Source organism: Cariama cristata, unplaced genomic scaffold (assembly GCF_000690535.1).
Source record: "Cariama cristata isolate BGI_N322 unplaced genomic scaffold, ASM69053v1 scaffold15397, whole genome shotgun sequence".
Lineage (NCBI taxonomy): Eukaryota > Metazoa > Chordata > Aves > Cariamiformes > Cariamidae > Cariama > Cariama cristata.
Window position 1 is genome coordinate 12,622 of NW_009625043.1, and position 27,593 is coordinate 40,214.

The window sequence follows — 27,593 nt, forward strand, 5'->3', positions numbered from 1 at the left end:
CCTTGAAAGTTTTTTTCAAAAACCTCCATAGGTATAAGGCAGGAATCAATTTTAGCTTGGTAGCTAATATCTAGTTATAAAAAGTAAGAAAAAAAATACTGAGAGTGTTCTGTAGCACATTTCATTATGGGAAAATGATACGTCACCCACCATTCTTCATAGGCTAGCCTCTTGGCATAAAAAAAGGCAGAAGCTATCAGAAAACAGGATTTAAAATTAAATACAAATCGCCAAACTACCGATTTTAAAATAAAACCAAACAGTGACTGTTTGTACTACAGTGCACAATAAGTTCAAGCACCTTCTAAAGACACATCACACACTGTGCCAGGCACTTAGATCTAAACAAGTTATAGTTTCTCCCTTTGTCAGCTACACCAGAAAGGGCATCCACACTCTTGAGACTTTTTTAAAAACTAAACCAAGATTTATAACAAGAATAAATTCCCATGATGCTTAGCGTTTGGCCTGGAATTCTCCAATGTAAAGTAGTCTTTTTAAAACAGTGATTATTTACCCTATGTGAAACACAGGATTTAACAACATTGCTCCTCTCCAGTCAATCCAACATTCTAGTTTCTCACTGTCCCAAATCTGTTTCCCCCTTTAGGGCTCCATTCCCTACCTAGGCTTCTTTCACCTAATTAATGCTCTGTTACATCACCACCACCACCACTCCAAGAATATAATGCATTTGCAAACATACAAGTAGCCAATTCCAGTAACTCTGAAAGAGGATTTCATTTCTCTTTCTTGCCTTGTGTGCAGTTAGTAGTAGTATTTTACTAAGAATTCTCCATTTTGCTTCTCTGTGTTCTTCACAACAGGAAATGCAGCTGCACCTGCTTACCTCCAAAACCAAAAGAATTGCCCTATATAAACTCTAAATGGTTATCTTATACAGAGGGATTTTATATGCAAACTTCCTGAATGTGCACTTTTTACTGGGACAAGGCAATGATGTAGTAAGCTCATTTCCCCTGCCCCAAGAAAACTGATAGCATCTGCCATAGCAGAAAATTCCTGGTCTTATCAGATCAATATACATAGTTATTTGGTCATTTACATATGCATTTGTTATGCGCTATCAAGCTTCATTCTCTGTTGGAGGAGAGTTTGTTGTTACCATAGAGTCTGGCTTGCGAGTCATCCTATCCAATTCTTCTTGAACATTTGTCAAAACTGTTTTTTGTCCTAAAAAGAAAAAGGACAAGGTTAAAGCAATCTAACTTCAATGAAATGTTTTGACCAATAAGTACAAGTATTCATAAAATCACTTTTATATGACAATATTATTATTTCATTTCTCACTATTTCGCCAACCTTCCCAAGAACACAGGGCCTGACACAATGCAAGGTCATGCCTATGTAAAGGCTGAGAAATACTAAGGTTTGATTCACTTTAAAGAGATAAACTGCTGAATTACACAGCAGCATAAAGCACAAAAATATCTGTGATATTTTACAGAAACTAACATTTTAAAAACAAACACATTTAGAATTTTCTATAAAAATCAACTGTACACGATTCTATTATTAGTATTGACAGCAAGGACTTTATTTAAACCCAGAGCTTGACCACAAGTTTTCCAAGGTACCTAGGACACCTGCTACAAAAATCACATTTGTTTGGTCACACTTATACTTGCTGCATTTTAATACTAAACAACTAACAGGAAGAACTCTTATGTCTGCAGACAATGTTTCCCTTAAAAAAGGGGACATGAATTGCATATTCATGTAATGTCTCAGAGCAGTCATTTCAAAGGACTTCTTCAATTGGAAACAGACATACTGAAGTGTTTCATGGAAAGGCGTATCTTACATTTTTATATTAGACTCAAAACTTTTAAACAATTCTCTAACTTAACCTTCAGTTTAATTCTCTCATTCTGAAAATTATAAACCCACAGCCAAATTAATTGCTAAAATTGGAACAATATATTCTCATGCTTAGAGCATTACAAGCATTTAAGATTAAAAAGCTATATATTTAGAGAAAAAGTAGATTATATAACCATGTACAGCTTCCTTACATAGCCAAAGAATTTAACAAGCATCTGTTTTCCAGCTCAGATGTGTGTGAAATATTAGGTGGATTTTTTCCAAGGTACATGCTGAAGACATTAAGAACGCAAGATTTGACTCTTAGAGATTTGTTTTTTTCCAAAGCACAAAAACATAACCAAGTTAAAAGGTTACCTTTAATCACTGTAAAGGTTTTAGATTTAAGCAGCAGTTGTAAGCCACAATACTCTTACTAGCATCTATTCAAAGCATAAGTTTTTAAACAAAATTAAAAAATTAGTACATCAATTGTACTATAACTTACAATACAAAATACTTTACATGTAGACTAATGGCCCCTTGGAGTTAAAAAACCCTAAACCCTAAAACAATAAAAAACACACAAAATTCCTGCTCAAACTAAAGTAGGTCTAAACAAAAACTGTGGCTTTTTTTTTTAATGTTAGATGAACTGGATCCTTAAGCCTCCAAAATAATATCAAGCATCTGTCTCCTGCAACTACCTCATACCAGACAGGAAAAACATTGCCAAGCTGTTTAACGATAACGTAGGTCTACATACTCCTCTTTACCACCATCATAGGTGAGCACTTTTGAAAGGAGAAGAAATACAAGAAGCTGCTTTAAGAAAATAAAAATTTCCCTTCTGTTATAAATTAAATTGATACAGGCTTTCAGTCTCCCTACAAAAATACTGTCAAGGACGATAATGGCCTTAGTCAATTGCATGTGTTCTATACAACTATATGCATTCTCCTTTTTAGATTAGAGTCAGGTGAAGGCAAATCTTAGAATTTGCAAGAATCTTCTTGTGAATATAAATTAAATACCTTTTAAAGTCTAGAAGTCCATGCAAAGAAAAATAATCCAAGACAGAAACCACCAGTTGAAGTTCTTTGAAATGTCACAGTCTACATGCAGAAGAAAGGCAGTCCAGAAACATAAAGGCAAGTAAGATGGGTGAGGAATTAACACAGCGTGAAAAATGGACATGACATTGCAGCATCTGCCCAGATGAGAGAGTTGTCTCAAGTAAGAATTAACACAGCAGAAACCAATCAATCAATTAGGCTGACCAGTATGTTGAGATCCACAATGTCTACCTCATCCTGTGACAGAATCTCAACATTTCAACCACAGGATATTCATAGCTGTGGGAGAAACAGATGGTCTCTTTAAACATTTTTAATGTCAACCTTCTGAAAACTTAGGGTCTTTTAAACACTCTACATTAAACATTTAAAATGCCTACAAAGATAATTTTAGCACATTTACTCACATGGAGGATGCTGCCATAAATAAGGCTTTCTCCAAGATATTCCCCTCAATTCTTTCACAAAAGAGCAAGTATTCTTTTCTGTTATCACCAGCTCCAGCTAGCTTACAAACTCAACAAGAGCTTTTCAGATACCAATGTTAGGAGCCCTTACCTTCTCAGGAAAGTTTAATCTTATATTGGTTGAATATAAGATGTGAGCACATCAGCTGACAAGGAAAAGGCATATTCTCTTGAGAGTGAAAGCTGACTGTTCTGTTCCAAAAGTCAGGGAATGAGCATGCGCTGCCAACTTGATGCAGCCAAGAAAAGCCAACTGCAATCTTGAGATCACTCGTAAGTACTTCCACCAAAGAAAGAGAACTTCTGTACCAGGCACTACAATGAGATGTATCTGGAGTGCTGCACACAATTCTAATCACTCATGTTCAAAAGATTAGTCAATGATGGGAACTAATGAAGAAGAAACTAGTACGGAAAACAGAGCTCAACCTCTAGCAGAAGACTAGAAGACAACTTGTCTAATTTAGTCTAACAAAACAAGATAGTTAAGAAAGTCTGTATGACTGCTGTCTCTAGATGTTTCAGGAAAGACAGAACCTATTTCAATTAGAAGTTAATGCTGACATAAGGGAAAAAAAAAAAGGTACACATAGCCATTTGTTATCTTTGAAAACTCCTGAAAGGCACATGATGGTCTAGAAGACCGGAAGAGAAAAGAGTAAAGCCCATTACAGACTAGTTAGTTTTCACTCTAGTATTTTTTCCAGAAATTGCAATTATGTTTTAGGTGCTTACAAACAGCCTACCAGCACAACAATCAACACAGATCTGTTACCAACAAGTTCTGTCAAGCCAACCAAATTTCTATGATAGGATAACAGGTCCTGTGGAGAAGGGAGAAGTGGTCAATATCGCATCTCACATAACCTTCCTATAAATAAACTAAGAAAAAAACCAGTCTTGATATTTCAGAAAAATTAATGTATTGTAATTCATAAAATTACCCATTAGTTATCCATAGTACTAGTCAATATTTTTATTCAGCAATCTACCCTGCCCAGCTGTTCAAGTTATCAGGTATGTAGACAAGCATGCTTGAAGGGACTACAAAGGATTTTGAAAGACAGGATTGGAGGTAAAAAGTTATCTATATAAATTATCGAAGTGGTGCATAATAATACAGTGGAAAACAATGATTAAGCAAACATAAGACCTTTTGAAATGCTAAGGTAATTTGATACAGACTAGAAAACCTTCTACTAGGAGGCAGAAATTGTATTAAACTGGCTGTATCGTTATAACAAATCCTGATCAATATCATACAGATTAAAAAAAATAGCATCACGCTGAGACATCTAAAAAGAAGCACAACATATATCACAGATTAAGTAACCCCTACATAGAGCAGACAAAGCCTTGTCTGAAGTACTGCATTCATTTCTGAGCACTGTAAGAAACAAGTCATCTGAGTAGACAGTCCAAAGTAGAACAGTAAGAATTATCAGAGCCATAAAAACATGTCCTGTGAGGAAAGGCCAAGAGAATTGTATTTTTGTAGTCCAGACAAAAAAGTCACAGGCGAAAGGGTAATAGCTTTCAAATACGCAAAAGACTGCTGCAAAGACAAAGGGGCTGCACTGATCTCTGTCTCCACTCGAATAAGACAAATAGTATTCAGATTAAGAAATACTGACTGTGCAACAGAAAAAAATAACTAAGAAATTAAGTACTGGAATAGGCTTCCTGGAGAGATGACATTACATCTTTTATTTCAGAGTTTGTTTGCTTTTTATTCACTAGCCAGGAACTCCCTAACTGATTCTGCTTTAAATAAAGAGCATGGATGAAGTAATCCCTAAAAATTATTTCTAGTCCTATTTCTATAAAAACAGGTAATTTTATATTGTGGTCAATAATAGCACAAGGCTGCACTTGATGAAGTAGGAGACATCTTTCATTGTTTAACTGAAGAGGGCATTCTGGATTAAGAAAGAATTAATTAAATATTTTATAATGTAGATACAACAATATTACATAGATAATACATAATACAAATAACTATTTTATTGTTATCTTTATTATAAATAAATTTCATAAATATAAATTACATGATTCAATATGCTAAAACAAACAAAAAACCCCAACAAAATACTAACTTGCCTAAGTCAAATTCTAGCCATTTTTGAGCTTTCAGAGCATGGACTGTTATATAAAACCCTTTCCAAGTTAAAAAAAAAAATCCTTACTTCCCCTCTCCAGGAGTAGTTTCAGTTCAAACACCCGCACTCCAACAACTGCTCTGGTTCTCTTATTGGCAATATGATCACTGTGGTTGGCATAAAATATTTTTCATTTCCAATTCAGAATGTCTGGGCCTTACACCCTCCTCTAAGAATCAGAAACTGTGGGTTTAGCATCACTGTGAAATTTCACATGACTTCACAAGTCTGGCATCAGAAGTAGAATATTTATCAATAATTTAGTAGTGAAATAATTCTGGAAGGAAAGCTCCTGAACATTAAGTGTGATGGGAATGCCAATATCAAAAAGAAACAGTTAAATAATCAAAGTAATAAATTTCTAATAGCAGGTAGAACAAACGTGTTTTACAACACTGAATTTTGTATATAGCAAGTATTCTGACAGGTTTCTTTTATTTTCACCTAAACTTGTGCAATTACTTATCAGCAAATATTGCATACAATGCAATCATAGGCACATACACAGAACAAATCCACTTGATCAGTGTTATCAGTTGTGTTGGATCACAAAAAAAAATGCTAAATAATTAATGAGAGAATAACTTCAAGATGTCATAAGAAGTAATTCATTCAAACTTCAACTCTGGAGAGATTTCAGTACTTTGACTGGAAACTACAATCCAAACCCAATAAGCTGCATTTTCTTCAAGCAACAGTTAAGTGTCAAGAAAGGAAGGAATTATAAAGTAAAAAAAGAAATTAGCACTTCCGGAATAGACTCAAATGTTATTTATATCGCAGCAGTATAACTTCACATGAAGACTCAAGTTCTAACAGGCTTAACAGACACCTTGGAGTTGTGAAGTTGTAGTAGTTTAGTCCTTTTTTTAAAGGCTGCACATTTTGGCACTGTTTTCTGTCAAGGTCTGTCACTTTACTGACCAGTTTAAAAGATACACACAGTTAGACCAATGTGGGCCAAACAAAATATTAAAAATATGCAAAACAGCCTGCAATAACAAGTCGAATACCTGATTTCTTGGCTGCACTTTGCACTCCTCCAGCACCAGGACTCCCAGGAGAGCCAGTCTTCTTGCTCAAGAGACTGTTAAAGAAACTAGCCAAGACACCTTCACTTGCAGCATTATCTAAATAAAAAACAAATATATATTAATCTCTCTCTCTCTCTCAGAATAGTTATTGCTGGTAAATGATAGAACGGATTTTTTACATACATACTTAACTCTGTTACCAATCAAGCAAATTAACCTTCAAATATGAGAGAATCTCTCCTTGCTCAATTTAAAGGCATTAGTCCTTTGCATTCTTTGGCAAAGTCAAAGATGACTGAAAGCATATTACCGGTCTTATGGAATGGGGGAGGGGTTCACAAAATTTTAATCTAAATATTTGTATGCTTTTGGTTTTTCTAGATGTAGAAGCCAAGAAACAAAGTATTAAGTATGGATGTGCAATTCAAAGATTTATAAGTCCATTAACAAACTGCATAGACATTTTAGTGCAGTCTTTCATGCCACACTACCTTCCATAAATCAGAACTTGGATATACAGCAATGAGACATGATCCAGAACTGCATGAGTATTTTAACCACTGTAAATGAGGTATGGCACCACAGTGCATAATTAAAAACAGTAATGGCCCTACCAGTTTTCTTAATGAACAGAGAGGAGCAACATGGAGCTCCATCTTAGGACTGAGGGAGGGGAAAGGGTGTCATTTCCAAGTTACTTCACATACTGTAGAAAATGACATTGTAGACAGGATTTAGCAGAACAGGTTTCATTGTGGATTCCAGAATAAGGGATATGAAGTATAAAACTGCATAAAGTTCAAATCAGTCCCTACTCTAATAATCCAACTTATGCATAATAAATGTATTCAGGCAACTTAAGGAAATAATGTAGTTGAACTCTGTCTGACTGCTTGGCAATAACAGAACTCTACTTCAAGTCATATGAATGACAAGAAAAAGAAGAAAAAAAAAAAAGACAGAATCAAACCTGAAGCTATGCCATAAATTCATTCCTGTTATCAAACTATACCATTAGTGAATAAATTCCAAAATCTTTCTACAAAAGAGGATTTTTTTTTTTAAGGGAAATAACACATGATAAAAACAGTAAAATGCTTATTCATACTTTTAATATTTGGATCTGGTTTCTTAACTGATGTTATCGGTGAGGCACTGGGTACATTGGCGGGACCAGCTCTGCCTTGAGTTCTTGGGGATCCTGCAGGGCCTCTTGCAGGAGATTCCTTAAAAAAAGTCAAAATCACACAAATCAGAGAAGAACTTAAATGGATTATTTATATAAAGCAAACATAACATTACATACAAGTTACTTTTTAAACCTTTATATTAACACTGTAGTGTATGCACACTGGGGAAAAAAAACCAAAGAACACAACACCAGTTACTTTGGGCATACGCCTCCACTAAAAGAAAGGATGAAGAACTGTAGGAAATTTGGAGTTCAATAATCATCAGATATTTCTATGCTTCCACAGTGAATAAGAATGAAGTAATTTATACACAACTTTTTAATATATGGCCATTTTTTTTTTTTAATTTACCTTCCGCAGTTTGGGGACATTATGTATTTTACATGTACATTTAAAAAAAAATGAACCTCCACAGGTTAGAATCATTCCCTCTTCCCTAGAAGGAAACAAAATACCTCCCGACTCTTCTCTTGGATCTACTTACTGATGCTCTTGTAGGCGTTGCTGGCTGTTTGGCAAGGAATGACTGCAAAAACAACATATTAAGCATATTAAATACATTTCAGAAAATATAAAGGAATAAAATACAATGAAGCTGAATAACTATTAATTTATTTGATAATTTTTTTTTTCCGGTATACAGATATTTATATACTTCCAGGCTTTACCACTAGAGGACAGAGTTAAAATGAGTAAATAAGCTTCAGTTCTTTGTCTTACACAGCCATTCCAGAACTATAAGCCAGAACTATAGACACCCAAGTCTGTAACCTCTATGATATTTATAATCAGCTATACAGGAAAGTATTGGTTTTTTTAAACAACAGAGCAGAAAAGAAAATAACAAGATACAGCATGGCTAAATTTGACTAAAGTCTTTCAAGCCTCTGGCTGTAAGACAACTGCAACACTAAGATGTTATTTTTTTAAAGTATTTCTTTACAGATCAGTACATCTATGTAGTGAAATCTCAAATTACCAGCTTGCTCTTCTCCTTTGAAATGTAAATTATTTCTGTTCTCAGCATATTTTCCTTTCAATTTGCCAAGATAAGTGGCCACTTTTTCTACCTGTATTTGTTAAAATAATTAAAAGTCTTATTTCACAATTACATCTGAATTTGCAAAGCTGAAAAGTGGCTATCTAGTGATTTAAATGAGGACTGAAAAACTGAAGGCAGTAACAATGGAGAGCTTAAAGAGAAAGCTTATTTAGTAAGGATTTGCGTTCACTTTTCCATTCTTACCTGCTGTTTCATAAGAAATACTTGTTCATCTTCTGCTGCCAGCTCTTTATCATGGACTAACTGTTGAACAAAATATTTTGTTATTAGAAGTAAAAACTGAAATTACTGCAACTGTTCTTATGTTTCAAAAGGGAAGAAAGAGAGGCAAATCTTTAATACTACTCTTTTTTAAAAAAAAAAAACAAACTTCTTTCACTTTTAAAAGAGTAGTAATGTTAAAGTAAGTTGTCATTAAAAAAAAAAAAAATAAGTGAATGGAGTAGACGAGCATTGATGCCAGTCTGTGGGTATTCTAGAAAGATGAGTGCCTGATAAGTAGCCACATTCATCTTTTGAAATTTAGATATTAATCTCATCAGCATGTCTTCAAAGATCTGAGATTACCTTACTCCATAAGACCTGACACTCAATCCCTCAGCTCCCAAAAGCATTATGCTAGCTTTTATCAGTCACTACACTATTAGGCAATGATTATTTCCTATAGGTGCCATGAGTTACAAACAACAGGATTAAACCTTTCCCTTACATGAAAGCTTCAAACAGTACTCCTCCCTTTTCCAAATACTGGGGTTTGAGCTAGAAATGTTAAGCGTATATGAAAGTTGTAAAAGCAGCTTTCCAATACAGACTAGAATACAATTTAATTTACAGTCTTCCATATTATCCATTTTACACATATCCTATTCCTGTGTGCCTATACTCACAAAATTAGCAATATACAGAATTTATATGGATTATTTACTGCTCTTGCCTTACATGAGGAAATCTGTCATTAATAATATAGTAATACAATAGTGATATACTGTCTTGTTTTACAAGATTTGCCTTTACATGGTAATCTCAATGCCATGTGTGTATATATATATATAGATTGTTGAAGTCCTACAACAGTATTCTCCATTTTCAAAAAGTGTTTTTGCCCCACGCATGCAAAAATCTTCACGTCAAAAGGTTATCTTTGGACTGCCTTTCATTCACTAAGGTGAATGATCTCTGTGTTTGCTTGCAGTATTTTAAACAATTGGAAAATGAAAACCTGATGTTTCACACATTTGGACAAAAAAAAATTACATTTAGATTTATTATTCTTCAATATTAATAGTTATTAGCAGCCATTCAAGCAAACTGCACTTATTTGTTGGGGGGTAGGAATAATTTACTCCTCCTTACCTTTCGTACAGGAGGTTTTACAATGAAGTCCTCATATGCATCTTCTGGTTTCACTGTTGTGAAGTTTTCATGTAAAATAGCAATTTTCTTTTCATTATCCCAACCAGCAGGTCTATAAAAAGAAAGCAAGCTTTGCCTTTTCAGTCACAAAAAGCACTTCTACAGTGACCACTTATTTACTGCCCTCTACCTGAACAAGGCAGTTTTATTACAGGTCAGTTCTAAATTCTCAGCTAAATTCCAAAGATACTAAAAAGTTGGAATGGTATACTAAGTCAAGTAACCCCAGTAATATGCACTAAGTTGTTTTTTTAATTCAGCTAAGCTTTTGAATGACACAAAGCATTCAATTTATTTTTATATGTATGTTATATGAAGTGCAGCGCTTAATAGAAAACAATCTGAAACCATGCTACTTATACAATTAACTTACATAAAAACTGCATCCTTTTCTACCACTAAGGCAGGCGTGGTAAACTGAAAACCGTATGTTTTATGTACAATGTACTTATACAACAGATCAAGATTCTTTTCCTCCTTAACTGATGTATAAATCAAGGCAGCCCCATCTGATTATTTATTTAAGGAAAATTATGTCAGATATAGCTCTCAAATTATAGTAAGAATTTCAAAACAGGAGCTAATGGACATATATCTACTAGACCTAATTTTGAGAAGTAGTTCAAGGCAAAAGCTATAGTCATTTAGTATTCAGGGAGAGAAAGGGTATATAACAGGAGAAGACTCATGATACTTTTCTTTGACATACAAAAAAGTTACCTACTCTCCCAGGCACTCAACTTTGAAAAAGTCAAAAACTTAAGAGACAGCTGAGATCTCAGGTTTACATGCAAACTGCAAGTTCTGAGGGGAAAACCAAGAAAAACCACCTCGTAAAATGCAAGACAAATCCTTTGTAAAGGAAAAAACCTCCAAATCGCATGCACAATTTAAAAAGTATAAAAGTTTTATACATCTCTCAACATTTTCAAAACAATAAATGCTATGTAGTAAATAACTAAATACCAAGTAATCTTGAAGTGCAATTTCTCAGATTAACTTTAAGGTGCAATTCAATATTAAAATGTATTTTCTTGTCCCAGATTACAGCAAATCTCTTCAGCGAGGAAAGGATACACTGTAAGCAGAATCTACGGATGTGTGACTGAATGAAATCAAAGTGTTCTTCTCTGTAATCATGCTCCTTCTCTAGCACACTCACTGCATCGCACTGGAAGAAAGCGAGAAAAACAAAACCAGAAAAACCCAGTCATTTAAGCCCAGCACATCTCAGGACATCTTCCTTGATATTACACACATATTTACTTTGAATCTTTGGTTTTAAAATGCCAACAATTAATCAAAAGACAAAGTAGTTAACATATTAATTGGTAAGGTTATTACCCTTCTGCAAAATTAAAAATTGACACTGATGATAGAAGCTTACTTTTAAAATAAATCCCTTTAGTATTAGTGCAGAATTCATTCTGCATGTATGTATAAAGAATGCCTTCTAAAAGAAAAGTAATTAAACTTTTCAATGGTAGTAAATAGAACTAGAAACTCACTTTTGTACAAACTACCAGCACAGGAATACCAAGGTTGTGAGTCAGCACATTTTCTCCAAGTGGCAAAGAAACATGTTCATCCTCTTGGCCAGAAGAAGGGCCTCTTCTCTGTGGCGACCCTTGGTAGCCTTCTTCAGGTTCTACATACTCTTGAAACTCCTTTATAACTATTAAGAGAGAGATCGATCTTCTTAAGGTACAACAAAGGAACTAGTTGTTCTTTTTAAACTATAATTAATCTATGACTAACTAGAAATCTCTTTTTTTCTTTTTATAATGAGGCACTACATGAGAACAGAATGCAAGCTTAAGCTGTGTTGCCCCTTCAAACACAACCATTCCCTTCCACCAAAATTTACAGCAAGCTAAATCAAGTGCAGTTTGGAGCATCACAAATAATCAAAACTAGCTCCAAGAGCTATAGTATGCACATTTCTCAACTCAATGCATTTCATTATACAGGAGTTGACAACAGAAAACATAAATGTAGTTTAGCAACATAGCCTATACTCAATTTGTACCCAGTTTTGGAAGAAAGCATGGTGAAAATATAAATGGACACAGAAAACACCAAGCTGAAACAGCTACTCTTTCTTATGAACTATTAGTCAATTTACGTTTCTATTACTTTACATTTCTGTTGCAGGAGTCCAATGCTAGAAATATAAGAAATACACTGCATAAATACAGACTCTAGGTCTTCTAAATGTTACCTGAAGAGACTCAGTTACATTCTGGAAAACTACAGTGGAGTCCAGAGGAAACTAGACGCTTTCTATGTTTTCAGTGTTTTAATTTTATGGCAATGATGAGTGTTCCAATAATACTGAATACTATAAAATAGTAAAGTGCTAAAGAAATAGTATTAACACCACTTTGGAAGTGCACTATGACCCCACACATGCTTTATCAAAACTGGGCTGCAACTTCAAGCTTTTGTCTTTTTTCCGGATGCAGATAAATCTGCCTGCTAGACGTGTCTGCTCCCAGGCACAGCATTGCCCAAAGGCCCAGGGCTCTCCCTCACATGACAATCCCACCTGAAGCCTCCTCCTTGCTCAGCCATGAGGAACACTCAGGAAAGAGGCAAGTAAAGCTCCATGATTTGCTCCCATGAAGGCATCTTTTATTTTAGAAACAGTGGGAGCAGACTGACTGTACGCACAGTAAGGAAAACTCTTCGAAAAAGCTCCCAATCTCCAGCACAGTCACAAAGAGAGTGTTGTTCAGTAGAGCCATCCATGTGACAGAGAAGGAACTGCAACTGTACTGCAGGCCATCTGATACTTCTGAGGTTTAGGAAGTGGTAAAACCTCAGGAAAGTTTATAATACAGATCTTGCAAAATGAAGTCACTGTACCTTTTCAAAATAGGAACCATTCCTGCAATAGAATGGGCATGTGGAAGGAAGGACAAATCAGAAAAACACTTCTGTTCAAAGCTGCACAATCTACAATTTTTATTTGAAATATAAAATTGTGTGATTCATGTGGAAAACAAGAGACCTCTAGTCCAGAGAAAAGCTTAAAAAAAAAGTTAAATAAAGACCATAAGAATTCCAGTCACTAATTCAATATATCCTAAGGTCCAACGAAATTAAAAAAAAAATTTTGAATGCAGTTGCTTTTAAACTTGGGGAGGCAGTGCCGTCTGGTGGAAAGGAAACAACAGTGCTTTCAGAGAGATGCTTTCCTCTAGTACTGTTTCACATTCAGCAACTGGAAATCAAAATTCCATTATACATTCCGCACATTAAATGCGTTTACTGACTATCTCAAAGAACGCAAAGCCATTCCAGAGTATTTAACTAGAAAAGGGTTTTTAAAAAGTACTTATTTTATTACTCAGACTCTTCCTAGCTCAGGATAGAAAAAAAACCTACTGAAGACAAGTGTACTACAGCAGTTAAAAGAACATCATTTACATTCACTACAATCATTCAGACAAACCTCTCTGACTTAATCAGATGTAAAAGAATATTTGACAATACCGCTCTCAACGTACTACAGCATTGTAATCAGACAATATTAGTTTCCTAAGTTTTGTTCATATCAAAGCAGAAAAACCTTTTCTTTACTGAGATATCTATTAGTATAAACCCCCTCAAATCTGGGAAAGAAAAGCTTCTCTTGGAAACAGTAAGACTCTGACCATATGATACAAATCATTATTCAAGATATCCTAAGAATTTTACTAATATAAATAATAGCAAACACAACACAGAAACTTCAGAAATCTGATGGCACATCCTGATGAATTTCTGGTGAATGGGAATGAAGACCATAATCCTAGAGAGGCAAGAGTCCCAACTCTTCCCTCTCCCCGAGAGTAAGCAGTACCAAACACCATGCATCACAGATCAGCAACCCACAAGGCCTTATCTCACTCTGGTTGATCCATGCATGGAGGGAAAAACAGCTTCACTGTGGTGATGAACTGTTGTTGTGGATTGTTAATAATGCATATGGTCTGGCATTAAGCCCTGATCAGAGACTGAGCAACGCTACAGAAAACACTCAGCTTTAGTTAACAAGCATGTCTACTGAACAAGTAACTACTAGCATTAAAAGCATGGAGTTAAAAGAAGGCAAAAGCTACACTAAGAACCTCTAACTGCTGTATTTTGAACGCAGATACACTTGTTTCTGAATTAAAGTGGTTTAAGTGCCTGTTAGTGATAGGTTTTTAAACACTTTAAAAGACTCACTCAATCCCCATTCCCATTCAAACTTTATTCTTGTTAAATCCAAGTAAACCTGCATCACAAGTGCTGTCAGACTACCTCTTATGAACAAACTGCATTCTAAGCAGCTAATAAAGAAGCTCACTTCAGTTGAAGTGTTTCTTTGTCACACAGCAACTTAACACTTCTTCCTTACCTCCCCTATCTATTTCTCACTTGAGCTCCACTCTCAAACTTTTAATGGACATAAAGTTCATCATGGGCCCAAACAGCTTGTACAAATCTTTTCCTTTTCCTTTTTTCTAGTAAGCTATGAATATTTTCTCCTCCACGTAATTCATATTAAGGAGTCATATTCTATATGGTATGGGAAATAACTGTTTTCTGTATTAAGAATTAGTGGAAAACTACTTTGGTTTAATTTTTTTTTTGAACAGGAAATACAGGTAAGATTATGCACATAAAATAGGAAGCCAGAAAAAGAACTGTTCATCTGACAAATCAGTACTATTCTGCTACCTATCAGTAAGGTCGAGTACTAGGAATGGCCTACTACATTTGAAAAATTCTCATCAGGTGACGATATACCATAAAAATCTCACCTGCGCTACCATGTGCTGATTTATCTACCAAACTTGTGGCTTATCTAGGAAAAGCGCCTTTTATTTAGACTTTTGCATTTAACACAGCAAATGAATGCAAGTTTCCAGTTAACTGCTTTGTTTCCTGTTACTGCTCATTTACACAAGGTACTGAAAGTTAACTGTAACAAAAACAGATGTATCATTCATGGCACAGGAGCAACTGACTGGAAGTACAATCAAGAAAGCAATCCACAAATATTTTTAAGGTTTAACTGTCCTAGTAACAATAAAATCCTCAGTCTCAGAGTACTGTTTAACTGCAATATGGAAATGGCAGACAAACACTACAACTTACATAACTAGGCAGATCATAAAAGCACTGAACAGCAGAACAAGAAAAACGTAGAAAATTTTTCTGTGACTGATATCGAAGACTTAACCAATTTAGTCAGTATACAAAGAACAGAGAACAGGCCCCTTCTTTAGCCTGACATCCCAAGGTTGAGAACAATTAACAAGACAAAGAACAAATAATGAAGAGAACACCGTTACTAAGAACACAAAAAGAGGCCTTCAAGGGAGGAAGTTCTGGTCGAAAGAGGAGATAAGCTGATAAAATCTTAAAAGCCAGGGACATCAGCAGTAAATCGGCTGAAAGCAGGACAGAGGTAATTGTAGTAGTGGCAGATCTCGACCTCCAACTCAATTGGTGTCCCCAAAAGAGGGAAAAATCCCGCTTGGGGAGCACGCGTAGTTGATAAAAAGGCTTCACTAGTGCTATCTGAGGATGCATACTAATTTACATTAGGAGCAAGAAACTTATAACCAATCCTGTGTGTGAATAACAATGAAAATGCAATGTCTATGAATAGGTTATTATTTTATTGTATATAATGTGTATCTTCACGTGGCTTGGTGTGCATGCTAGGAGGAGGAATCCCCCATGCACCCAGCGCTACAATAAACCAATGTTGCCTTTCTAAACTATCATTTGGTTTGGAGAGTTTTCTTGGTTACAATTTCCAGTAACAGAATTCGGTGACCCAGATGGGACTAGTTCTCCGGAATCTCGACAGGCCAGAGGAATCATGAGGACTCCAGCACACACCAGAGTCACAGAATCGAGTATTCACTCTCTGGTGACAGTAAAGTTGGAGAATGAGAAAATAAGATTTTTAGTAGATCTGGGAGCTACCTATTCAGTACTAAATACATGCAGGGGCAATTTGAGTAATCAGAGCACACTGATTATTGGTGCCACAGGACAGAAAGAAAATCAGCTGGTTTTCCAGCCTATGAAGTTTGGAATTGGGAAAAGGGTGTTAACGCATCAATTTCTCTATATACTGGACTGCCCCATGCCGCTATTAGGATGGGATATATTAAGTAAACTGAATGCATAAATTACTTTTGCAAAAGGGAGAATTCAAATCCATATGCCTGAAAATAAAGCTTTGCATGCCCAAATTTTTGTGTTGCAGAAAGAAGGAGAGTTACAGGAAATACCAGAAGAAGCTGAAAATGCTCTAACACCTCTAGTATGGGCTTCAGGAACATCAGGGTGATCCCAAGTGGCAGAACCGGTAGTCATCCAACTAAAACCAGACACCAGACCGGTATGACAGAAGCAGTACCCAATTAAACTGGAAGCTAGAAAAGGATTAGAATACAACGGTTCGTAAATTTTGGGTTATTGAGAGAATGCCAATCAGAATACAACACTCCGATATCACCAGCTAAAAAGCCAAACTCAGAAGAATATAGATTAGTTCAGGATTTAAGGGCTATAAATCAAATCGTACAGGATGTCCACCCGGTAGCAGCAAAGCCGTATACTCTGCTAACCACCGTGAGGGAAACAGATAAATGGTTTACTGTACTGGACTTGAAAGATGTGTTCTTTTACCTCCTGCTAGCAGCTGAGAGTCAGGAACTATTTGCTTTTGAATGAGAAACCCTAAAACTGGTAGAAAAACTCATTTGTGTTGGACAGCATTATCACAAAAATTTAAAAATAGCCCTACAATCTTTGGAAACGAATTGGCCAAAGAATTAGAAGACTGGCAAAAAAAATGCACAAAAATATCACCTTACTGCAGTACATAGATGATATATTGCTAGCAGCAAGTATAAGGAGGATTCTATACAAATGACAATAGACCTCCTAAACTTTTTGGGACTGGCGAGGTACAAAGCGTCCCGGAAAAAGGCACAGATTACCTGGCACGAAGTAATGTATTTGGGATTCACAGTTTCCCAGGGCCAGCGTTGTCTTGGAACCGAAAGGAAAGAGGCTATTTGTCAAATCCCCGAATCCAAATCAAAACAAGAACTTAAGGCATTTCTTGAAATGGCCAGATGGTGTTGTCTTTGGATAATGAATTTTGTACTCACTGCTAAACCCTTATGTGAGGCTGTACAAGCGGAAGGAGACCTCCTAGCTTGGACTCAGTAGTCCAGAGATGTGTTTACAAAATTTAAACAAACCTTAATGAGTGCTCCGGCTTCAGGCCTCCCAAATTTAGAAAAACCATTTGAACTATTTGTACATGAAAGACTACATATTGCCTTAAGAGTGTTGGCCCAGAGACTAGAATCGTGAGAAAGACCCATGGGGTACTTTTCAAAACAACCAGACAATGTCAGCAAAGGATGACCAACATGTCTCTGAGCAGTGGCGGCTACAGTGTTGTTGATCCAAGAGGCCTGAAAATTGACACTCAGGCAAAAACTAACTGTATTTGTGCCCCATGCAGTTATAGCAGTTCTAGAACAAAAAGGAGGAAATTGGTTGTCACCAAGTCGGATGCTGAAATATCAAGCCATCCTTTAGGAACAAGACGATGTGGAACTGAAAGTAACCAGCATCCTGAATCCAGCGACCTTTCTAACTACTGATCCTGATGGAGAATTAATTCACGACTGTCTGCAAATGATGGAACAGACGTACTTCAGCAGAGTGGACTTGAAAGACATAGCAATACACAATGTGGACTGGGACCTGTTCGTGGATGGCAGCAGCTTGATGCGGGATGGAATGCAAAAAGGAGGATATGCAGTGATAACCATTAAAGAAGTAATTGAGGCTAAAGCTCTGTCATCCAACATGTCGGCCCAGAAAGCAAAGCCCTACTAAGAGCATTAGAATTATCAAAGGACAAAACCACTAATACATGGACAGACTCCAAGTCTGTCTTTGAGGTACCCCATGTTCATGAAGCCATTTGGAAAGAAAGGGGACCTTTAACTTCTTAAGAATCCCCAGTCAAATATGGACCTACCATCCAACAATTATTACAAGCAATTAATCTGCCTAAACCAGTGGCAGTCTGCAAGAACTCAGAAGACAAGTATCTGACATGACACAAGTCTTCTGCACAGTGACCGAGAAAGGAGCGAGATGGAATTTTGGGAGTGGAGACATGAAGGCCTCTTTCACCTGCATGCTGACATTGGACCGAAGTTCACTGGGCAGCCATAGGATGGCAGCAAAGTCCTGCAAGCGTGTGAATTAAGCGGCTCTCACATTTTCCTTTCCCCTCGACTCTATTAAAGCGCAAGAGAAACTAGGCATTTCTACATTATTGTAATTTAGAAATCTCTAAGACAATACTATTGGAATGTCTTCTAAGTTCCCCAAATACGGTGCTAAAGGTTTGCCATAGCTGTAACTGGCTCCTCCATACAGTACGCTCTCAGTGAAGGCTGAAAGCACTTCTCTTTTCAGAAGTAAAATTTAAGTGCACAAAATCCACATTTACTTGGATTGCCATAAAACTCGGTGTGTTTCAGAAAAGTGTAAATCAGGTTAGCTGCTGTGTTTTGCGACTAGAACTGCCTTTCCATCTCCCATTCCCCAAAAAATCTCTCACACAAAAAGCTTTTTCCCTTAAAAATTGTCAGATTTTACTACCTTTTTTTTTTTAATATAAGCTAGTGATCAAAACCAGGTGGTTTCAATCATTAAGTTTAAACTCTAGCTAGCATGCTGTAGGCACAAGCCTTTTGGGAAAGGAATATTTAACATTCAGAAAGGTTATCAGCTATACAAATACCTCTGAATGCTCACAGGCCAAACACATTACACTGCTCCCTAAAGTGAATCTAAGGCAGCTCCTACACAGTATTTGAAAGGTTTAAACACTTTGGCACAGCTAGCCACCAGCCCTGAACAAAAGCAGCAATGAGCACGCATGAGTCTGAATCGATACTTCAGCTGCAGAGGAATGCCTGTTGCTAAGGTCTTTTCCACTGAAGGAATTTATTTTGGAGTAATTCGATATGAAAACATAAAAAACTCTCAATAAACATTCAAAACTATTTTAGGAAAGAAAAGAAGCTGCAGGAAACAATACTGCAGCAATGACTGCTTGCCAGTGCCAGATTCTTTCCTGCCACAGATATGCCAGGAAAGAAAGTTACTTTATACAACATTCCTAAAGTCACAAGGGTAGGAATGGCTGTAGTGAGAGACAATTACACGTACCAGGATCACAGCCTGAGCCTCATGAAAAAGAAGGGCAAAGACACCTACTGGAAGTCAAACACAGTATGGGAATGGGACCTGGCTCAGATAGCACAGGAAAGCAAACAGCTCACTTCAGTACTGAATTTTGTCACTTTTTTCAAAAACATGATTCTGTTTTTTTTTTAAAAAAAATTGGCCTTTTAAAAAATCAAATCATCAAAATTATTGCAAAGGATTTAGACCATTAACTCACCTGATGTTTTGTTAGCACAGCAAAACTGGAAGAGTTGTTTTAAAGCCTAATAGCCTATTTGAACTAGAGTTGCAATCACAACTTAGAATCATAGAATGCTTTGGGTTGGAAGGGACCAACTTCAAAGTAATTATTACCCAACCCACTCTCAAACCACCAATGTGAAGAAATTTATCGTTACAAAAGTTGCAAGAGCCAGTAAAAAAAAAAAAAAGACAAGACAAGAATGTATGGATGCCCAAAGACTTACACTTCTGTTCCATGTCTCTCATCTCCTCTGGAGGAATTTTCATCTTATCAATATGTTCCTGCAAGACACTGGCCCATTTCTGTAAAGACTCCATAACAGTCCAAGGTCTAGACATATCTGCAACAAAGACTACAATGGTGTCTTGCAGGGATTCTGCAGAAACTGCAAACTTCAGTAGCCCTTTATGGTATAAGTCTCCATCCAGAATCCAAACATTACAGCGAGTATGATCTGAAAGGAAAAGGTACAGTTTTAACTCAAGAGAAGTCAACTTTTTGCTTTGCTAGTCTACGAGTAAACAGATGAGTACATTAGTGTTAATTAGAAGGCCAAACCTCAGCTACCAGTAGATCTTGCCTGTCTATTTTTAAGATGGGTGTATGTGTAAATGCTTACGTTACTCAGTAGATGCTTTCATTTAACAGGATTTTTTTTCTTGGTTCAGAATCTTCTTGTTCAAAAAAAAAAATTTCTGTTCTTTGGCTTTTACTAAGGACAGCTGACACAACAGTTTTTAGATACTGCCCAACATTCCTGAATTTGAAATACGTATAGTCCAAGTAAAACCAGAATATATGTGACACACATGTGACTCGGTATTCGAAAGGGGATGGTTATAGCTGAGTCCAGCAAGGAAGCCTTAGGTGTCACTCAGACACATAAGCTGGTTTAACATACTAAAGACATCTCACAAGAGAAATAAGCTGCAAACAAGCTACAAGCAATAAGCAGCTTAGGTTTCTAGCACAGGAGTAGGAGGAGCAAACATAGGATAAACTTACAACCTTCCAAACTTTAAAGTTGTGCTACCCACTCTTAATTCATACTGACTTAACACTGGCTCCTACTTGCAGGCTCCTTACAGAATGAGTACTGGACAAATGATTTGGTATTTTAGGTTTCGTGTTTCTCCCTGTCAGTGTTTTGATAGCAAGTGGACATTTTTTTGTTGAAATTCAAGGTGGGGGTTGAGGTGGTGATGTGTGAAATCAGCTGGGACAGACAGCTGGCATGAGAAGTTTTACCCCAAACCTGAACTCTGGCAAGAATAGAAGAAACTGAAAATGCAGCATCATCCTGGAATGATGTATCAGGTACTCTGAACAACCAATTCTGTCCAAATTCAAAAAAAAGAAAAGAAAAATTAAAAAAGAAAATAATTACATCATCCTCAGAACTTTCTCCTGAAAAGAGAAAAACTTTCTCCATTTGTTTCTATCTTCTAGACTCTTCCTAGTACCTCTTCCAAAGTATTCCCTATTCTACTACAGCTGTTCAGAGGGAACAGTGGGTCTCTATAGGTATTACATACAAGATACGTGAATTCTGAAATTCACAGATCAGCAAACTAATCACTGCAGAGCCTAGATTTTCAAAACAGCTACTGAGCTTCAAAATTACTCTGCCTCACTATTTCCCTGCTCTGTTCTCCAAATCTTTTAACTTCACAAAATAAATCCAGTTGCTGTGGCTATCATAATTTTACTCTAGGAAAGAATCCATCAGGATCAAAAACACTGGCTCTAGAAAAAGGCAAAAACTTGACTAAGGAAGTTGGAAGGAGAAAAGAGTACAGAGATATATACTGCCCTTCTAATGAAGTCTTGGATAAAATTACTGAACACCCAAGTTACAGACAGATTACATTAAGATGCTATACGTGGGCAGTCTTCATTAAGCATTTGTTACACTCCTACTTAAGTACTGTTAGGCTGCCATAAGACATTCAAACATCAGTCATCACACAAACAGGCCAACAGTTACGCTTTTAACTTAAAGATCTTCTTATTCCCAACTGCAAATCTCAGATCTGTCCGTTGCTGTAAACAGTAATGATAATTGTTGTGTATCTAAGAAATGCACCTTTGCATAATCACCCATTGGTTCCCTCCTCCCAACTTCAGGAAACCATCTCACTGATACCCCAGAGGACTCTCACAGCACAGGATGTACAAATCTAAAGCTATCAGAAGACCTCTAAGGACAGAGGGAAAGTCTGGTAAAAGTTTGGGAAAACAGAAAGGAAGCTAGGACGTAACTTGAACACATTTACAGGTTTACTATTATACAATAGTAAACGAAACATCTATGCAGGACTCTATCCTCTGCATTCCGGAAGCATCCTTTGTGTATTCCCAAAAGCAGAAATCTACCAGTGAATAAAAAACCTGCGAGCTTTCGAGGAGTTAAAGGTTATTAATAGATATTAACTATGTCTATGCAGAATGGTGTCCTTGAAGCAAATATGAAAGTTTTAAAAACCTAACTGAAGTCTACCTATAGCCTATGAAAGTTTACGACTCTCAGCAGCACTTCCATAGATTCTCTTGTGGTGATTGCTTTGATCGCAGGAAAGACTTTCACACCTTAGCAAGTAACAAAAATCAGTAAATATCCTAATTCACTGCTTCTAAGTAACTTTAAGGTTCTGTTTGCTAAACACTTTTGTCCTACTTAAGGATTTCATTTCTGCTTAACATCTAGAATACAGACTGGAACTATAATAGAGGTGGAACTAGAATGCAGTTGGAACTATCACTCAAGTGAAATCAATCTGCTACGAAGACTGGAAGCCTAGCTCTCACATTAAAATGTACTTTTAAAAAAAAATAACATTGTATGAAAATAAAAGAGTTCGCTCCTTTCTTACAGTAAAGAAGTATGACTTTTGATTTACATTTGCTACAAATATAAAACATACTTAAAAATTATAGTACTGGTTGTTCACAATTTGGCAAGGATGTGATGGCAAATTCAACTTTGTCAGCACCACATCAAGCTCCTAGTTAGTCACATGATGTGAATGTTAACTGAGCCTTTCATAGCGGCTACGACATGAGACACCAAAACAGAGCCAATAATTACCAGATCCTATTGGAAAAGCAGGTGCTACTTATTAAAGACTATTACAATAGCTGCTAAAACTACATTTCTAAATCCTGTCAATATTTCATTATCCCTTTAGCCATGAGAAAGATTTTCCAGCTTCGATGAATTTTACTGCAGATGGTTGATTCTGTGAACTGCAACTATATCTCCAACATTTATTCAAAAGGTATCAGCGGTAATTAGACATCCCTTGTCCAAACTGTGAAGAAAAGTAAAACAGGGAAAAATAATTTTCAAGATAACTACTTTAAACATGTTGACAAAAAGACTATTTTCCCATTAGAAACCAGTGTACCAGCAGCACTTGGCTCAATCTGGAACAACCAGTTCAACTGGAATATGCATATACAACACAACTGAGGACTGAGTCCAAACCCGAGGCAAAAAACCAAGGCTACATGATTTTGTTGCAAGTAAGAAAGCAACAACAGAATGGCTATACTTCACTGGCACATTTGGCAGACTCAGGACAACTGTATTGCATTTGTGATCTGAAGCAGTTCAACTGAAAATTCTCTGTGGTGTTTATAATCACCACCTAACCCATGCGGTACCACTACAAAACGAGTCGATGTAGTTTGTCTCACTGCCTTGCTGTACACCCTCACTTTAACCCTGCCCCATTACTGCAAGAGACTCTGAAAGCTACTCTAGAAATACATATCCTTTAAGAAAATTATGCAAAGCCCCTCCTCTACCTCCTACGAATTAAGATTCTCAGCTCTCAAAAGTAGACTAACCAGCACAGACACAAAACACCTGCTCATCACAAAGAAAGGCAAAAAATTAAAACGCCACACTCCCTGAGAAATTCCACTAACAGAGGACTCCGAGGCCTGAGCTCCAAGGTCATTTAATATTCTGAGTTAACTTTACAGCTAGTGTTCTAAGTGCTTTCATCCAGATGAATGACAGTGTCACATAACCCGAAGCAGCCATATGCTCCAAGGATGTTGTACCCGGGGCTAACAATCTAGGAGAACCCTCTCTCTCTCAGGATTGCTTCTCAGGCATCCCCAAACCTCTTCTTGAACAAATGCCTTGGCCTAGGCAGAATTTGGGATAGTACCCCAGGAAGATTTTTCAGGTACAGATTCAGACTTATTCTAAGTTATCCTAAGACCTAGGTACCAAAGTATGCATGTTACATTGAATGACTAACATCTAACAGAACTGAACCAGCTAATTACCAACACAGTGGTGATGTGTAGCTTGCCACCCAAGCTAGATACCAGCTACTGCCAAGAAACAAGCAGATGACAGTGAAAACCAAAAACTTGTGGGCAACTGTATTAGCCACAGGGGTCCTTCAAAAAAGAGGTGCTTTCTATGCACTTGTTTAGCTTTCCTACAAAAAAAAAAAAAACACAAACAATTTAATCACTGATCTAATCTTTAGGGGAAAAGACAAAAGTAACTGTAAACTAAGATATGCACTTAGCAATCTAGAGTAATTCTACTTTAAATGTAGAGGAGCGAGATTCAAATATCCCTTAAGGAGGAAAGGGCTTGGGGGCGGGGGGCAAGGGATAGGAAGCAACCCAGAAGATTTTCCCTAAGATTTCCAAAGGGAGGTGGGAGGTAGATAATGACTCAGCACTATGACCAAAAGATTTCTCCTGGACAGAATAACCTCTTCTGAAATTAAGAAGAAAAAGGCAAAGAGAGTAAAGAAATCTTCTAGCACCTGGGAAAGAAGCTGAAAAGATCTTCTCGCTCCACTACAGAGTTTCAGTTACCAGTGTTGATTTTACACCCCTGGAAATCCTTGTGGTTTCCTGGTCTTGAACAGGTTGGGGTATAATAAAAAGTTGACACCCTCAAAAATGAGTATGTGACAGTAAGCTCCTGAATGTCTATCCTGAGTTTCTTCATGGCTTCCAAGGATTGTGGGTCAATTATAAAGGCTTTGTTCCCAAATCTGTATCTGAGCGTACACACACCTAAAGCATGCAAAGAGTTTAAGGAAACAAAACCTGTCCTAGAGAAGGCACAGTGCTATCTTTGCCTGCTGGGAGGTCCTGACCCACTTTGCTATTTATTTTGCTTCCTGATGACATTAATGAGACAGAAAGGAAAAAGGCATATATTATTAGATCCTAACACATCCATTAAAGGGATGCACGAAGACCTGAATTCTCCAGCTGAGTGCGGCAGTCAAAAAGGTCTCTTTTTCTTGCTAGTGCTGCCTGAGTTCTTATGACAGGCTTCTCCTAATCACCTCAAATACTTATCACTTCCAGATACTCAGGAATAGCACCAAAATACTTCCAAAGCATGGACATACTTGAGGTTTGACAGCACCAGGAAAAATAGCACACCAAACATTTTTCAGTTTATAATACCATCTCCTTTGATGTTGCAAGAAGCCTGATGTCACAGGCTGTCTTAACACTCCTAACTGTAGGGGTTTTTTTCCCCTAAAGTATTTATGCAGTACTGAAGAAGATTGTGCATGGTGAGAAAGCACTTACACCAAGAACCTCAAGAAGCCAAGAATGGCTCAGCACTCAAATTAAAGCACAACAGATTTTTAAAAACTGCAAGATTTGGTGGCCACTGAAGACACAGGCAATGTACTCATCCTTTCATTGTGCCTAACTTAGTATCCAAAGACAGTTTACTACCATGCGAGTGCAGGACCAATCTCCATAACAACCAGTCACATATGGTACTTAATCACTTGTGCAAACCTTCAGTACATTTCCATTTCCAAAATAGCATTATAGGATCTTCCTAGTTCATTTGTTTTCAGGAACATGGATGAACCACCATCATTGCTTCCCTCTTCTGAACTGAAAACTCAGAAGGAAGTCATGAATAGGAAGAGTCTCATTCCCCATTTTTGAAGACAGAAACTAACACAAAGAGGTCCAGCAGTTCGCCCAAAATGAGAGAAGCAGAGGCAGATTTAGGAGCAAGGATAACAAACTCACTCCCCATCTCTTCCTGTCCCTAAACTTCCTAAAAATAGGAGCATTCTGATCATGAGACTTGCTTTTAAACAGTCTCTTGTCATCATCCTCCTCCCATATAGCAGAGAAGAGCAATCATTAACAGCAACAAAGAGAAAGACAAGGGACAAAGAGACAAGCTCCAATGTGAGAAAAGGAAATACTAATTCTGACTTTAAGTTCTGATCTTCACTTATTCAAGTCTAACAAAACATCACTGTTATAGTTAACTAAAATTCCGCACACAGCCTCCAGAAGAAAACATAAAAACCCCACGCCCAGAAATCCACACTAAGAATTAAATTCTTATGGATGTATCACTTTCTATAGATATCAAGTAGTCATACCAAATGACAACTTATCTGCCAGTAAGTCAACATCAGCAAACGTATCTACCCTAAAAGTAAATGGATCCTGAGAGCTACTCAAGTGTACTTTTTCCTCATACACAGGTCAAGCTGTAAGAAGGGCAAGAGGGAGAATGTACACTGAATGTAAAATGCATTTCACCTTTAAGAAACTGATAGAACAATGCTGGGACCAGCTACTTGGGCGTAACCCAAAATACACTGATGAAACCACAGTTATTAAAAAAGCATGTCAGCTACTTAATTAAAGAGATTACATATAAAATAAACTTACCATCTCTGTCTTCATCGTGAATATTTAGATACAAGTATTCCAGCCCTCTTCCTTTCTTGCCATGCTCTGCTCCCTGTATTTTAGCCATAAGTGTGGTTTTACCTGAACCATCATCACCTGCCAGTAAGTTTTTACAGGAAAAAAAAAGACACTTTCAGAAATAATTTTAACTTTGTAGAAAAGATTTTTCAAAACACGTTTAAGTAATCAGAAGTATCTTTGTACATTTTTGGACCATACTTATTTGTTGTTTTCTTTCAAGTATTCCAGCTAAATCCAATGGTTTATACCACGACAGTAATAATGAAGCACTTCATCATTCCCTATTACATCCCTTTTTTTCCAATATATGTTATAAACCTAACAGCATAAACCAAAGAGAAAGTAAATCTATCAGCCTGAAGACAATAATACCGTAGATCATATTACATAACCTAATTTTAACAAACTGATGTGTCAGTTTGTTCACATCATGGTTTTAAACATGTTTGGTTTCTACAAAAAAAACCCTCAACCACCCTTACTTACCAAAAACAAGAATATTCTTGCCTGATGGCAATTTAGATCTTGACCGGGTAGAAACTTCACTCAGTATTGAGGACCTAGAAAAACAGCATCATTCTCGTTAGACTGACACGCACACAGACGCGCACACACAAACACAACCCACGCATTGCCCATTTGACAGCACTGATGAGCTCAGCAGATCTGCACAGACCAATCCAGTTACATTCATTCTATTTACAAACTAGCTATGACGTTACAGTTGAAGACTTAAGTTCATTTTAAAAGACCAAAAGTATGCCACCTTTTTGAGGAAAAGCTTTTATCATTTCGAACACATGCAGTAACGTTTTAATTTTTTCTCCCGTATGAGAAATCACATTACTGCAAAACACTACTTTCCAACCGATAACTAACTCTTCCCACAATCTATTACTGTATTTTATACGTAATTTTTTGTCACGACTAGGATTTTTAAAAGCGTTACTCTGAGATGATCGACAGGAAAACAAGAGGTCGAGTTTCCTGAAGCCTATCCCACAGAACTCCCACAGAGCCAAATCTCTCCAGCTCCGCACAGCTGCTCTCCCTCATCCTCGCAGCGATGCTCCCCTCATTCACGCGGGTGC

At 36.9% G+C, this 27,593-nt stretch overlaps 1 protein-coding gene across 1 annotated transcript; it reads right to left on the reverse strand.

Moving 5' to 3' along the window:
- Positions 1-413: 413 nt before the first annotated feature.
- On the reverse strand, positions 414-27,577 carry DYNC1LI2 (dynein, cytoplasmic 1, light intermediate chain 2; the record flags this gene model as incomplete). Its single annotated transcript, XM_009703459.1, has 13 exons — positions 414-1,194; positions 6,540-6,656; positions 7,669-7,786; positions 8,238-8,279; positions 9,000-9,059; positions 10,170-10,281; positions 10,603-10,738; positions 11,307-11,400; positions 11,738-11,904; positions 19,976-20,206; positions 26,461-26,577; positions 26,989-27,063; positions 27,541-27,577. Coding segments are annotated over 13 exons (1,413 nt in total), but the record flags the coding sequence as incomplete, so codon positions are not given.
- Between the last annotated feature and the right edge of the window lie 16 nt (positions 27,578-27,593).